The 15,570-nt window shown below is 39.7% G+C and overlaps 1 protein-coding gene across 3 annotated transcripts in view; it reads left to right on the top strand.

Annotated features, from left to right (window-relative positions):
• The window catches only part of ROCK1 (Rho associated coiled-coil containing protein kinase 1), an 83,101-nt gene extending 72,392 nt beyond the window's left edge, over positions 1-10,709 (top strand). Inside the window, exons 30-35 of one of the 3 annotated variants that reach the window (XR_012054101.1) lie at positions 2,423-2,511; positions 3,629-3,707; positions 3,825-4,086; positions 4,838-5,045; positions 8,352-8,393; positions 9,210-10,709. Coding sequence is in view for 2 of the 3 variants with exons in the window: in XM_030266065.4 (XP_030121925.2) it covers positions 2,423-2,511; positions 3,629-3,707; positions 3,825-4,086; positions 4,838-5,045; positions 8,352-8,379 (666 nt within the window). In the remaining variant the exon portion in view is untranslated. The remainder of the gene's footprint in view (positions 1-2,422; positions 2,512-3,628; positions 3,708-3,824; positions 4,087-4,837; positions 5,046-8,351; positions 8,394-9,209) is intronic. The other 2 variants (XM_030266065.4, XM_030266066.4) reach the window with 2 other exon arrangements.
• Positions 10,710-15,570: the final 4,861 nt, after the last annotated feature.

Below are 15,570 nucleotides of genomic sequence, written 5' to 3'. Positions count from 1 at the left end.
TTCCTTTAGATCTGTTTGATTGCTAAGGCTGCTTGAATCGTCTTGTTATAGAGTTGATCATGCCTGGCACAAATCAGGTAGCTTTGTTCTGTTCTGGATTGTATAAAATACTGTGTCATTTTTCTGTCAGAATGCTTCTAAGTACCCTTTTATGGTTGTTTTGTAAAAATGGAGATTATTTTTGCATTCTCTGACAACTGAAATTTTAAACTCCTGATAAATTGCAGCTTCTCCAGTGAAAGACTATCAAAATTTCTTCAGGCATGCCCAGTATAGGCATATTTACTTGCCTCAAAATATTTTAGACAGTTAATCCATTCCTTTCCAACACTTTCCTAGTTTGAATGCGCTCACACTTTGGAGGAATTTGATCTGCAGATGGATGTCTCAGTCATTAAATAAATTGTACTGATAAGGTTCCTTAACTAGCTGAGGTTCATATCAGTGGGACACGGTAGTGAGAGTCTATGCTCACTCACATGTAGATTGTGTTGGCTGAACTGAACTGTACTCGTTTCAGCTACTGTTGTAGCTGAAACAACCTGGCAGGTAGTCAGCCTCCTCAGGTGCTTCTCTTTATAATTCTCCTGCAGTTTCAGTTTTGTGAAGGTGGGAGGTATATGCAACCTCAAATATAGGCATGCCCAGATTAATTTAAAGGAAAAGCAAAATCACATTTGGAGTGTAATTGGATTGATGCCTGAGTTGTTACAACTTGAGCTGCTGCATTTCTGACTAAAATGTCAGTAGCACTGATGTTTTTGCCCGATGCACTCTGCGTTACTTAGTGTAAGTTAGAAAGAGGTGAGTGTGTAAAACTTACTTGAGAATAAACACTTCAGTTACACTTAAAGCTAACACTGAAATGGGTTACCCTTATTTTTATCTGGAGCTTCATTTCATCCCAAATGAAGATGATATAATATGCTTCAAAAACCACTGTAAAAAAGAACTACTGTCAGAAGATTTTTTTCATATGTTCACAACAGGATAGTGACACTGTTGTACATGAATTTTTTTGTGAGGTTAGGTTGTTCTTTCACCAAGGCTTATATATAGTGTGATAATTGAAATTCCTTTACAGTTGGAATTTGCATTTGTCATAGTTGTCATCTGAAGGGCTTGCTCTTATCTCTGAAAGGCAAAGGTGCACACTTCAGAGATGAAAATGGCATTCGTTTTCTGTTGGAGTGGATAAAGAAATTGAAGTACAGTCTTTTTCTTCAATGGGAAAATCCCAGGAGGCTCACACTTAGTACTTACTCAAAGTGATCAAGCTTACTATTAAGGAATTGTGACAAAATGCCCTTTCATGGCTTTTTTTAGATGCATTTCAGTTATTGAGATTTACAACTATAGCTCACACTTTGCACAGCACTTTTTAAAGAGGCTGTTGTATAAACTTAAGGTGACTTTCATAGTCAGGTTTTGAGGTCAGCTTCAAGTGCTGTGTAAAATGAGGTTGGAACCTCCCTTTATAGAAGGAGCAGACATTTATTCAAATTATCAGTATCTGCATTGTGCAGAAACCCATCCAGTTACCTGCTAGTACTTGGAATTCAAGATGAACTATTGGTGCATTCACTTTCATGCTTTTCTGTCCTTCTGAGTTATATTATATGTGAATCTGAAGACCAGTGTAGACCAGTGTAGAGCTGCCAGTTTACCTCCTTTAAATCCACTTTAGTGTCTTCCATCTTTCAGTTCCTTCTAAGACATTTGAAACTGCAGGGGAGGGAACAGCCACAGCTGTCACTGAGCTTATGCTTGTGGACAGTTCCAGCAAAGATGTTCGACTAGCAACTCCCAGTGGAGAGCAGCAGGCAGTGAATTCCAGTCTTGAACTTAACTAGGAAGTGCTTAGATTAGAGGTGTTTGATCTTGACTATCTCAGTGTATTCATAGGTATCAGGCCTCTGTTTCAGCTGATTCATTTTGGCTCTTTATTTTATCAGTCCATTAAATTGGAAGTGTAGGAAATAGCAGGAGCCATGGAACTCTGTTTTAGCCTACCAGCAGTTTGGTGTGAAGTACCAGTGACTCCTGCAGGCCTGTAGGACTACAGAAGAGTTTTACAACATTATCAATAAGTGGTAACTTTTACTTTGTGTCACTCTCAGTGATACAGTAAATTTCATAGTAACCTGCCAGTAGCAACTGAAATTTGTGAGTTTGTGTACAGATGGGCTTGCAGAGTCATCACAAGCATTTTAGAGTGATCCAGGGACAATACAGTCACTGCAACTGTAGCACTGCAGAGCTGTCCATAGTGTAGCTGCCTTCAGGATGATTTGAGTATCTCCTGATGTTAATTTGAAGCCTTTCATTTACTCTGGCTTTTTATGTGCATGTGGGAGTATATTAGGATAAATAATTGCTTTTTAAAATGCAATTTCAACTGTTTTACTCTCTCTTTCCACAGTATGTTGTGGTGAGCAGTAAAAAGATACTGTTCTACAATGATGAAAAAGACAAGGACCAGTCTAATCCATCTATGGTACTAGATATAGAGTAAGTAAAGTCATTATTAGTTTTGGATACAAATTGACAAAAGAGTGTTGTGTGTGAAATAGCAGATAGCAAATCCAGAAGCTTTAAATAAAAATTCCATAAATAATTTTTAATTTCCCATACCAGGTGGGAAATCTCTTATCTGTATTTTAGTGTACCATTAACAGAAGTTTGACAGTACTTGCTTTTTGTCCGGTGATTGCTAAAAGTTAGAGTTGCTGTTCTAGTCCAAAGCACGTCTAACTTTTCCAGCTGTTCTCTGTTTAAAGTGGTAAAATATATTAATTGTGATTCCTTTACGTTGTTTATACATGAGGGAAATTGTGTCAAATATCACTGAAGCCCCTCACTGGTACATGACTCTGATGTTTGAACAGCTGATTGACATTATGGGCTCTTACAGCATAGTAATTGAAAAAAGGTTTTAGAATTCATGAATAGATGTATCAGGGACTAACAAATACAATGGTCTGGAAGGACTCTCAAACTCAGGAAGTGCTTCAGCTGCCAATTGCTCATAACCAGGAAAAGAGTTATTTTCTCTTTGAACTGTTTTGTACTCTCTTTTCATAAACATCTGCTACAGCCACTGTTGAAAACAGGATCTTGGGAGAGGTGGACTTAGAGTCTTGACCCACATGATGTTTGTTCCAATTTAAATAGTTTTTTCAACAGCTGGTGCCCCAGATTTCCTTTTGTGATGTTTTGGCATAGATTGTTCATCAAGACATAACATGATTTATTAAAAAACTAGTGGATAGTATTCTACTTAATATGGTTACTTCCATCCAGGTTCTCACTAAGCTTTTCTAGCAATAATGTTAGACTTCCTGGTGTTTTGAGGAAGTATTTGAGAGCCTTTATCTTAAGTAAATTTACCATGATGAATCTTGAATCCATTATAAGAGGACCCTCTTTCCATGCTGTGAAATATTTTGGTCTTATGTGGGTAGACAAAATCTGTATGGTTTATGAATTAGTTCCCAAAATCTTATTGCAGCGTTGATGTAGGTAGTTTTGTTTGCATAATTTCTAAGAACTTCAAAGCAGTTTGATAATTGTTCTGAACTATACATAACTTTTTAGCATTTTCTGATTCATGTTTCTTCTAATCTAGTAAGCTGTTTCATGTCCGACCTGTAACTCAAGGAGATGTATATAGAGCTGAAACTGAAGAAATTCCTAAAATATTCCAGGTAAAAAGAAGTATATTCTCCTGTCTATTTAACTCTCTTGAAAAAGAGGTGGCTTCTTTGGGAAGGGTATAAAAGTACTTAGTGCTTCAACAATAACACAGCAGTGTTCTTTTTCAGATTCTCTATGCTAACGAGGGGGAATGCAGGAAGGATTTGGAGGTAGAACCAGTACAGCCGGCAGAGAAGACAAATTTTCTAAATTACAAAGGCCACGAATTTATTCCCACATTATACCACTTTCCAGCCAACTGTGAGGCCTGTGCCAAACCTCTCTGGCATGTCTTTAAACCCCCTGCTGCCCTAGAATGTCGAAGATGCCATGTGAAGTGCCACAGAGATCACTTGGATAAAAAGGAGGAATTAATTGCACCATGCAAAGGTATACTCATGTTTTTGTTTCCTGTTCTGTATTCTCCATGTGGTTAAGCCAAACCTGCTGAACTACTGGAGGTGAATAAAAGCAGTTCAGTTTAATTTTAAACTTAAAACTGTAGTTCCATGATTTTAGATGTGGAATTTGCTATTAAAGCAATAGGCTGTTACACTGTTTATGAACAGGCAGCTGTGGCAAACCTCTGTAGGGAGGTCTATGGTGTAACTGATGGAGCTCTGCTGAGGGCCCTAAGAGCACAAGGTTCCCTAGAGGTTTGTTCCCAAATACTGGGCAGCTCCTTGGTGCCCTCACCATTCCCTCTGCACTTACACCTGACCCATGCTGCATCAGCAAGCTCTACTGAGACCTTGCAGCGTGGTTCTTCAGCCACCTCACAGACTGGAGTAGAAGTTTCTCCTCTGTGCTGCTGTGAAGTGGAACATTCAGGGTATGTACTCTGGAACTTGGCACCCACACAACTTTCCAGCTTATTAAAATTGTAATTAGTGTAAGTTTCTCATTTCTTGAATGTTCATGTTAGATTCAAGAATCTTAATGCAGAATGACAAATTGTGAAAAATACTATATTCATAATCCTCCCTGCTGTTTGTTGTCTTCCAAAAATATATAAACAAATCCAATACAAGAATGTATATAGGTGTCACTGTTCCTTCCAGTGGCACAGTTGGTGTGTCATAACTTTTACTTTGATAAGGAGCCTGGATTTTCACTGAATCATCTTCCTTTTTCCTTGTAGTGAGTTATGATGTAACTTCAGCAAGAGATATGCTCTTGTTGGCATCCTGTCAAGATGAACAGAAGAAATGGGTGACACATTTAGTAAAGAAGATCCCTAAGACACCACCATCTACTTTTGTTCGTGCTTCTCCTAGAACTTTGTCTACAAGATCCTCAGCAAACCAGTCATTCCGAAAAGTTGTTAAAAATACTTCCGGAAAAACTAGGTGAGAAATAAGCTACAAAACCTACAGATCTTCTTGGCTAAAAAACCCTCCGCTTGTAAGTCCTATTCCATGTGAAACTGTCAAATAATTCCATAGTTATGGCTGTTAAAGTGCTGATCTAAGTCTTTGCTCAAATCCCAAAGGAAGGAGCAGAATTTTCCTGTTATTATGGTAAATTTATCAGCTCTTCACATTTGGAAAGGTACCATGGAGGTGGTACCTGGCCTGACAATGATTGGGAGGGAGCTGGTTGCATTTTTTTTTTTTCATGTTTAAAGGCAAGGCTCAGTGGATAATGTCAGTAATGGCATTCAGCAGCAAGGGTGATCCACAGTCATCCCATCCATGGATTGACTCAGAGCTTGCGTACGCAAAAGGGGCTGAAATGAGACTATTACAGATTCTGTCTGTTGTTAGGGCAATTCTTTTTTTGTGAGGCCAGTTAAATATTAATTCTGTTCTTCCTCCCTGCTTACTCATTCCCAGTTGTCTTCTATCCCAGCGGTTGTTTTTGTAAACTATTTGTGACCCTGTGCATTAACCAGGACATGATGTAAAATATACTTTTTTAATGCTTAAAATGCTTAATGTAATCTGATTTTAACCTTTATTAGCTTCCTGATACAGTATGTGTGTTGTTTTCTCCCCAAATAACCAATTGAATTGACAATATGGAGTAGAAACTAGTGTCTCAGTAAGGAAAGAGTCTTCCCAGATTGGCAGGGCTACCAAACATTCCTGGCATGAAATGCAATAAAAGCAGACTTTTGCATATGAGGAGACATGGAGTATATCATGAAACGTCCTCCTTGAAGGGAACAGGTGAGAAAAAATATGAAAGACAAAAAGGGCATTGATTTTCTTGTCCCCAAGACTTCCACCCTAAAACATAAGTGATTATAGAATGGTTTGAGTTGGAAGGGACCGTGAAGATCATCTAGTTCCAGCCCGCTCTGCCAGGGTGGATCAGGTTGCTCAGGCCCCATCCAGCCTGGCCTTGAACAGTCCCAAGGATCATAGTTTTGAGATCATAATATATTCAGTGAAGGCCTTCAAGATAATCCCATACTTCTTTATTTCACATTTGGATGTTTAGAGTTGTAGACTTTCTCTTCCAAAATCTCTTTGAATTGCATTCTGAGTATGCTTTCCATTTGTCCTTGTGAGGTCCTCTGGTAGCTGTAATAACCAGCTTTCATGCATACTATTTTGGGAGAAAAATCAATTTTCTTAAAACAATTGATTATTTTTCACTCTAATAGAAGTGCTGGAGTTGCCTTTAGCAAGGACAAGTATGCAGTTAATCTGTTATGGAAGAAACAAATTTGGATATTTGAAAGTTTACAGTAACTCTTAAAGGAATGGGTATGTTGGGGACATCAGTTACCCAGACTATTGCTGTTATTAATCCTGTTGACAGTGTTACAGAATCACAGAAATGCACAAGTAGGGAACGGAACGTCTTTAAAAAATGAGAAACACTATCATTAAAGCTCTCTTTTTAAGATCCTAAAGATACAATAGCTCACCAAATAGTCGAATAGCTCACCAGCACCAGAAAGAGGACAGCTGCACATTCCTGAGCTTTATTTTGTGTCAGCTCATGCTTCACAGATTACCAGAGTGAACTGATCTATTTTTCAGCAGAAAATTAATCCAGAAATACCTTGCCTAAAGGAAAGCCAAAAAACCCAAAGTATGAAAACAAAAACAATCCAACCCTAACTCCACAGAAGAAAAGCTTGTGATTTTCTGTTGGGTAGAGGTCTGGGGGAGAGCCTCAAGAACGAAATGAGGAAAGGTGGTGGTGATGGTCTTGCACAAGTGAATGTCAGGGCGGGTCAGCTGTTCCAGATACTGCAGCCTTGCGTTTTCTCCAGCTGCCCTGGTGTACAACCTCTGCTCACACCTTTCTCCGTCACCCAAGGAGATCTTCCAAATTCTTAGGAAGAAATAAAGCTCTTAGGTTTTCTGTCAATTCAGAAGTTAATACCTGCATGGTATCTTACCTCTTTAGCTTCTTGAATTTATTTGACAAGCTGTGACATGAATCAAACAGTTAATGCTTACATTACTCTTCTACACTGACCCCAAATCCATCAGTGAACTTGATGACATAACTGATATCTTGCTTCTTGATGATATCAAATACTGACAGAGCTTCTTAGAACATATAATTAATTGTAAGAAACTCTGTTTTAATACTGCATATTGTAGTCACTGATTGTGGAGAAAGAGTCCTATTGATCATAAGCCATTTAGAGAGGCACAGCACTTGAGCAGCAGGAGTGCTGGATATGTGTGTGCTCCTGCCTGTCATGCTGCCTGGATATGTCTGCAAGTAGGCAGGTGGGGGCCCTTGCACTGCCCTGGTGCTCGAGGAGCTCCCTGGGCATCTTTGTGACACACTCTGTCCCCATCAGACAGCTGGCACTGGGCTGACTGGAGTGTAGTGGGGCCTGCCTGGCACCTGCAGAGCAATGTGAGCAAACAGTGAAAAGATTCAGAGTTCCACTGAGCAAAGAAGCATTAGAAAAAGGCCAGGTTGGAACTCTTCATTCTGGCAGTTACACTGTGGACCTTTTTATTGGTTTTCTCAGACAAATTTTTTTGTGAGTTGTATCTATGAACTAGACAAGTACTGCTGTGAGGGACTGTGCCCAGCCTGTGCCCTGATACCACTACATATTCTGTCCTGTGTGTTTAAAAAGAAGAGGTGATGGATTTATTTTAGGAAAACTCACTTCAAATGTACCAGTGTTTAAATCTGGCTTATTAAATAAATTCACACTGTAGCTTATGTACTGAACACTTAACTGGTAGCTCAGCACAGTAGCTGAGCTTATTTGACAGCCTGTTTCTACTTAAAGGGGAGGATTTTCCCTCTTCATCTTTTTTCCCTTCTTTTCTGTCCTTGGATCCTAGATAAATGCTTGAATGGGTCCATTTTTGGACCCTTCCATGAAGGTACACAATTCCATTTCCTGACTGTCAAAAAAATATAGACTAACTGTGCCAAGCTAGTGAGTAGATCAGTGCACTGAGAAGTGCAGTGATTGCCAAAGCTGAGGACAGGTAAGTAGGGCCTCCTGGGGTCAGGAAGGTGATTAAGCAGAGGAACAGCAGGCTCTTTTCCTCTCAGGAGGCAGTCAGTTGTTGGATCAGCCTCTATGGACTCATGCATCCTGCAGTTCTCCTCCTCCCTCACCACTTTACTAGGTGTGAGAATAAGAGAAGCAGCAATGATTTTTATGGGATATACATGTCTGGCTTTTACTAAGTATCCGAAAATTGTTCTCTTGTCAGACAGTATAGCAGAACTTGCTCTCGGTGATGGAGTCCTACCATGTAAGCAGGCATTACCTGTTTTGTTGAATGGATACAGACTTGAACACATGCTTGAAGACATTTCAGTACATTTCATTCAGGGTCTGACCCACCTTTCTTTGCAGTCGGTAGGCAGTGCTTCCTTGACTTCATGGAGAGGTGTCTCAGACCCCTTGAAAGGAGCTTCACATATTAAAGTTCATCCTAAGTTCTATTCCTCATTTTAATAACTTAACACTAATGACAATGAAACAGAACTTCATGATGAACTTGCTGGCATTTGCAGTACTGCTTTGAGATTGGAGCCTACACTTTATAGCTTACAGTCTGCTGATTTATTCACGTTGTATTAGCACAGCTGAGATATTTTGTTTTAATACAGTTTGACTTGGGCTCTTGGTCAAGTTAATGCATGTTTGAAGAGGAAAACAACCAACCAGCCGAATTCTTGTGCATTAGATGAGCTCTGCAACTGCATGTGCGTGCTCTTAGCCTAGAGTCTCTTCTTGTCCTGCGAGTGAAAGAGGGTCACCTTGCATTTGCCATGAATACACCCATGATTGTTGATTCTCATTTGCTTACTTGTAAAGCTGCAGTATTATTGGCGTCTGTCTGATCTCTGTGTTTGCTGAATTTTGTTTGAAACTGAAAACAGTTTGTGGAAGATGATGTAGGTATGATGTTAGTATTGTACGTGTATTGTACATTGTCAATTGAAAAAGATATTCTGTTAAAATCGAGTATTTTGTTCACTGACGCTCTTGGCAAACATCCACTAGTGTTATGAAGCTAATTTTTATATTTGTTATTAATTGTCTGTTTTCTTTTTTGTTCCAGCTAACCACATGTACAGTGCTTAATGGAACCTCATGGGATGCAGTCAGAGAAACAGGGCTTTTTTTAACCACACAGAGCAGTGCAGACGGGCTGTTGTTCCTTTCAACATAACTATCACAGGCTTCAGGGTTAAGATTGCTATTACTGTCTCCTCCTTGCTTTGGCACAAAAGCACGCTGAGGGTGTTTAATTGCGGGTTTGCCTCAAGGTAGATTAGATTAATTATTACTATGTAATGCAAGTTAAAGCAAATAAAGCTTAGCTAGGTATATAAAAAAGGTGCTGCCTTTTGGATTTTTTTTAAAAAGCCTGTCAGTCACAATGAAATGCAGCCAACTTTCTTCATACCAGTGAAAGAAAAAGACTGTTAACCCCGTGAAGGGGATATTTATGTCAAGATGAGCATACGAAACGGAATAGAAGAGAAAGGTTTCTCAGTGAGAAGGACTGCAATTGCTTTCAAGACTCTTAAGTTGTGCTCTTGAAGACTGCAGAACTAGCTTAAAATGAAGCCTTATCACTTGAACTTCAGTGCCTTCACTGCAGAGTTCTTTACAGCCTTAATGCTAACCACCCACTATGGAATGGATCAAAGTGTTAAATATTTTTCATTATGCTTTACAAAATACTGATGCAGCAGGTTTGTAAAGGGGGGAAAACAAGTAATTGCCTTTAATCTATGCATTTTTGCCAAGCCATACTGAATTATTTTATTGTTAGAGATATTAGAAACTAACAGTAAAAAGAACCACCGAGTTTGGAAGCATATTTTGGGGTACATCATTTCTGTTACTGTATAATGTATTGCCTTACAATTTTAAGTGATAACGTACATTAAGTTAACAAACATTTATATGCACTGTTTGAACTGTAAATTATTCTTAGAACACTTTTACTTGGTTTTACATTGTTCTTTTAGTGCCTTAATTTGAGATAATTGTTTTATTGCCATGTTGATAAATGTAGAAACTTAAAACTAAACAAAAGAAACCTCTAAAAAGCTATTGCATATCAGTAGATTTTTACTGAACTTTAATTGGTTGAAGTATTGTAGATGCTAGATGCATTTCTAAATTAAGTACAATCTTTGAGTGAGAATTCCTCTTACAAAGAAAGACTGATTCTTGTTCATAAGCCAAGAGATGTGTAGGCAATGCAGAAAAAAAAAAAGAGATGCAAAAGCTCTGGGTGAAATTCAGGAATTTCAGTAAATGCTGTCAGACTCTTGCTTTGTAGCAGGAATACATTCATGGTATGGGCAGTATGGTTTTATTTTATTTTATTTCGTAACCAAATACCTCCTCAGTAATTTATAATGGCTTTGCAGTTGTGTATTAAATAAGAAGCACTGGAAAACTGATTCGTCCTTAGGACGATTTGCATGTTTCAAGTGGTATTGAAAGCCGCACTGATGGATATGTAATAATAAACATATCTGTTATTAATATGGTAATGACTCTGTGCTCATTTAATGAGAAATAAAATAATTTATGGAAAGAACCATTTGAAAATGACTGGCATGGTGTTTTCTCCTTACTACAGCTTATACATCTTTCTAAGCATTCAGACATTGCAACAGTTTCCAAGTACAAGGTGCACTTGCAGCATAATGCCCAGGGCAGTCTGAAAGGTTTTGTTTTTCTTTTACTATTCCACATGAATAAGTAAATACCATTAAATAATGTTTTCATTTCCTTACTCTCATGGCCTGCTGTAGTAGCCTAATTTATATTTATTATTCATCCACCACCCTGAGCTGGCCTTGTGATTGCTTCATCCTTCATGATGCAGGTTTGGAGTTTAAGAAATTCCACTTATTTGTGGAAGGGAACACTGTTCAAAAGACAAGGCAGTTTTTGTTGGTGGGGGGTTTTGGGATTAGGTTTGTTCGGGCTGTTTTGGAACAGCCATGTACATCCCATGAAGCTAGCTGTCCATAAATCTCCCTGGGTAATCCACCAAGGCTTGCAGAACAATAGAGCAGCAAGGCCAAATTACATGTGAATGGCTGTATGTCCTTTGAAGGTCACAGAGCTAGGAGTACAGATAAATAGAAGCCATTGATGTAACTTCAGCAAGTTCCTCTGTGTTGAGCTTGCTGTATCTGAAATGTCAGCAATATCAAAGCTCTGGCTGGAGCACACTGAAGACAACCTTCCAGATCACCAGTCACATTGACAGTGAGCGTGTCAAGACATAGAAGGGATAATTGTGACCTGCTTTAATCTTCTGTCACATAGTGGGAAGGGAAAAATATAGTAAGATGATCAAAATATCTTAATTAAATATGTACATTATAATAGGAAACTTGGAGCAGTTGGGAAGGCCTGTGTTCTCTCCAGACTCAGATTAGGTTGTGGATTACTTTTCTGCTTTCCTTTATGTGTAACTGGCTACCTCTGCAGGCTCAAAACCTTTTGCTTGAGTAATTTATTAATAAATAGTAGTATCTTGTAATTTCATATTTCATGGATCTGAAAAATAGCATAAGCCTTATTATGAATAGCTAATGACTAGTGAGAAGAGGGATTGTGGAAAAATGGTTTTTTGCTCTACAGACTGGCACCTACTGTCATTTCCAGAGTTTTTTAGTAATGCTGAAGTTCTGCAGTTTTTTGGGGTTTTGGTTTTGTTTTTTGTTGGTTTTTTTTTTTGTTTTTTGTTTTGTTTTTTTTTTGTTTTTTTTTAATGCTGATTTTGCTTGGGAAAGCAGCAGCAGACATAATGAACTGTAAAATTACATTGGTTTGTGTGTCTGGGATAACTTGCAACTAAAATGCTGTAATAATAGTCTAGACGTGCAAATTATAGTTTGTGTGTTCTGGTACACTGATGTTGGCAATTGTTTACTGTAAGCAAGGTGCCTATCTACAGGAACAGCTACACTTTGAATAAAAAAAAAAAAAGCAGCCAAATGTGTCTTCTGTTAGGAAAAGTAATGCTTACAATCTCAATTGAAAGTCATCAAGAGATATGAAATGTGTAAGCTGTGAAGAGCCAGCATAAATCACCCTGGCTGCTGTTATGCTGGTGAAGCTGTAATTTTACAAGCTGCATGAGAAATCAAAAAGTTCAGATTCTTACATGATCTTTTTTTGTTGTTGTTGTTGATTTGCCTCCACCTTTTTTTTATGACTGTATTAGGTTCGCTGACATTGGTAGAATGTGAAAAACCTGATCCTCCCTTCAAGCCTCCCTCTTCCTGCTGAAGGCAACAGGAAAGAAAATGGAAAGAGTAGCTAGCTAACTGTAGCAAAACAGCCTGGTAATAAAAGGATAGGGCCTCCTCTGCAGGTGTGATTTTCCTACAGTAGCCACTGAGGCTGTAGCCAGAAGCAAACTTGGAATTGTGCAACTAGAGGAGGGGGCAGCAGCTGAGCTTCCCTCTGAGCTTGTGAATGCTGCTGGGATTTTTCTAATGTGCTAATTACAAACATAAAAAACATGCAGGTAGAGTTTTATTGTTGTTCTTTCCCCTAGATGTACATTTGTGACTCAGAATGCAAAACATTTGAAAACTGCTGAAATGGAAGATGTAACACAAAAATGGAAAGGGGGGGTGTTGGTACTCTAAACATCTCTCTCATTGCTACATTTTCTTTACTGAAGATATACTGGAGTGTGGCTGCCTCATCCCCACAAGTGTTCAAGCCAGGTTGGATGGGGCCCTGGGCAACATGATCTAGTAAATGGCATCCCTGCTATCCCTGCCCATGGTCCTTTCCAACCCAAACCATTCTGTGGTAGGTTCCCAAGAACATTATGTTCCCCACTGAAAACAAAATACATGTTAGTAAATGTACCTGTATATACACTGAATGAGAGTAACTCATCTTGACCTTTAGAGAAACAAGAAATGTAAATGCAGTATTTTAAGTGCCGAGTGTCTGTTTGAAGTGAATCTTTGTTTTATCCCAGGCATCATGCAGGTGCCTCAAGTATGCCTTGCCAAGGAGTTTGGTTTCCTTCCCCACACCTTCTGGTGTATCACAGCACCTGCTTGTACTGTCTGAGGGTTCACCTACCACTTGTGCTCCTCGGAACCGGGCCACGGGAGCTTTCACAGCATGAAAAGCCTTTTCTAAACAGATCTGGACTTGCTCTGAGCCATCTTCCAGCACTCATAAATCCTGCCAGGCCTGTTGGCCTACATGCACTACAGTGCTGATGACACAGCCCCAGCTTTTGGATCCAAGCTGGCCTGTATCCAGCCAGCTCAGGATGGGAAGGAGCCCTGCTCAGATGACCCTGTCACAGGCCACAGAGACACAGCCAGGCAAGTACTTCCCGGTGTCCCCATGCCTCCACCCAAGGTTCCCCTGAGGCCTGTCTTTAAAAGATGCATTAAATAACGTTCAATCACTCTTTTACGATTCTAATCAAGTTCATATTTATATGTCAGGTTGCACTCTTTGTCTCCTGATGACAACACTCCTTATGTGAGTTTGTGTAAGATTCAGGAAAACCAGCATCTATTGATCCCTTCCTTTAGGAAAAAGGCACACAGCTGTTACTGCAGGAAGAGGCCTACATTGTCTCGGAGGAAAAAAAAGGGAGATAGTGGTTCTACACCTAGCAGAGATCAGGATGGTTTTTCATGCTGATACAAATCCTGTTTCTTCTCCTTCAGCACAGCACCCTCTAGAGCCTTTCCCAAATTCTGGAAATGCATGGTCTGTGACTGCCTGAGCCCTGATCAGCTAAGGGTTTCTCTAAAGGGAATGATTCAGTGCAGCTTCAGACCACTGAGCATTCCACTTCCATTTACAGCTAAATGGAAGTGGAATGCTCTGTGGTCTGAAGCTGCACTGAAATGCTCGAGTAAATGTGACTGTACGTATGTCACTTTTGGTATAAAGAGGAAAACATTCAACTGGAGATATCTCCACATGTAGATTCACAGGCAGGCAGCTGGGATCTGCTCTCTCTTGAATACATGGTCTGCAGGATCTCACCCTAGAGTTGAATCAAAGCTTTTCTAGACATCTTCTTTCAGCAAGTCAAGGTAACAAAAGGTTCATCGCTTTTGCTGTCAATTTTAACAATTAAATCACTTTAGTAATTGTAAACTTCATTTTAATTCAAGAGCCAGGATAATCCAGCAAAATTTCAGCATAACACCCTTTGAAGCTGCTCTGTAAAATGTAATCCTTGCTCCCCCAAACCTCCTTGTCCCATCTAGGAGCCTACACTGAACAATAAAATCAACTTTTGCTCTTCTTCTCCATGACAAACTGAAAAGACAGACATTTCTAAGACTTTCACCTTAAAGCTTATGTTCAAACCCTGGATTATTTTTACAGCCATTTTATATTTCACTCTTCTACTGTTTGGAACTGAAAATCACATTTGGGGAACAGCAAGGCAAAGATCCTTGTTTAGGATATCAGCTCTTTGGCAAAAGTATGTCCAGAAGCACACATGCCAACAACCAGACAGTGGTATAAGCTGTGGCAGAAGCTCCTCATAGCTGCACCTGTAAGCAGCAAAGGAGCATTGGGTTTCTAGAGGTGGGAGCTAGGAGAGGTCCAAGGAAGGGATGTTCCTCCCTTATCTCATTGTCTCCCTTGTATGTTAAAGCATTGCTTTTGTTTCTTTAACCACATCCGAACACCAAGAGTTTTTGTAGAAGCAGTTTAGATTCAGGTCTCCATGTCTACTGGTTTTAATGTTTACAGCTTGGGGTTTATCACACTAAAGGTTCCTGGTTTTCACCGTCACGCACATCCTTCAGTGCTCCTTAACTATCACCAAGCCTAAAAAACATTGCTGGTTGATTACTCATCTCCTCTCCTTCCAGTAAAGTTCTTCTGTTGATAGTTTTAGCTCATATTTCACCCTTTCCTATAAAACAAACCTTTTAAATCCACAAGAGCCTTTTTTTTTTTTTTTTTTTTTCCCCTGCCTTCCTTCCCCTGCCTTGTGCAATCACAGCTTTTGGGCAGACCCCTGGCTGTGCAAAAGCCCAGCTCAGCTCCCACAGAACCACGCAGTCACAGAACGGGTCAGGCTGTGAGGGAGCACAGAGGGTAATCTGGTCCAGCCTCCCTGCTCAAGCAGGGCTGCCCTAGGGCACATGGCTCAGGACTGCATCCAGATGGTTCCTCAGTATCTCCGGACAGGGGGAATCCACACCCTCTCTGGACAATGTTCCAGCACACAGTAACCTGCACAGTAAAGAAGTTCTTCCTTATGCTTAGATGGAACTTCCTATGTATAATTTTCTGCCCACTGCCTCTTGTCCTATTGTTTGCCACCACCGAGGAGAGCCTGGCTCTATTCTCCCTTTAGATATTTATACACATTGATGAGTCGTTTCTTCTCGAGGCTGAACAGGCCCAGCTCTCAGCGCGTCACGGTG

The sequence above is a fragment of the Taeniopygia guttata genome, chromosome 2 (genome assembly GCF_048771995.1).
Source record: "Taeniopygia guttata chromosome 2, bTaeGut7.mat, whole genome shotgun sequence".
Lineage (NCBI taxonomy): Eukaryota > Metazoa > Chordata > Aves > Passeriformes > Estrildidae > Taeniopygia > Taeniopygia guttata.
This window is presented reverse-complemented; position numbering and strand designations above follow the sequence as displayed.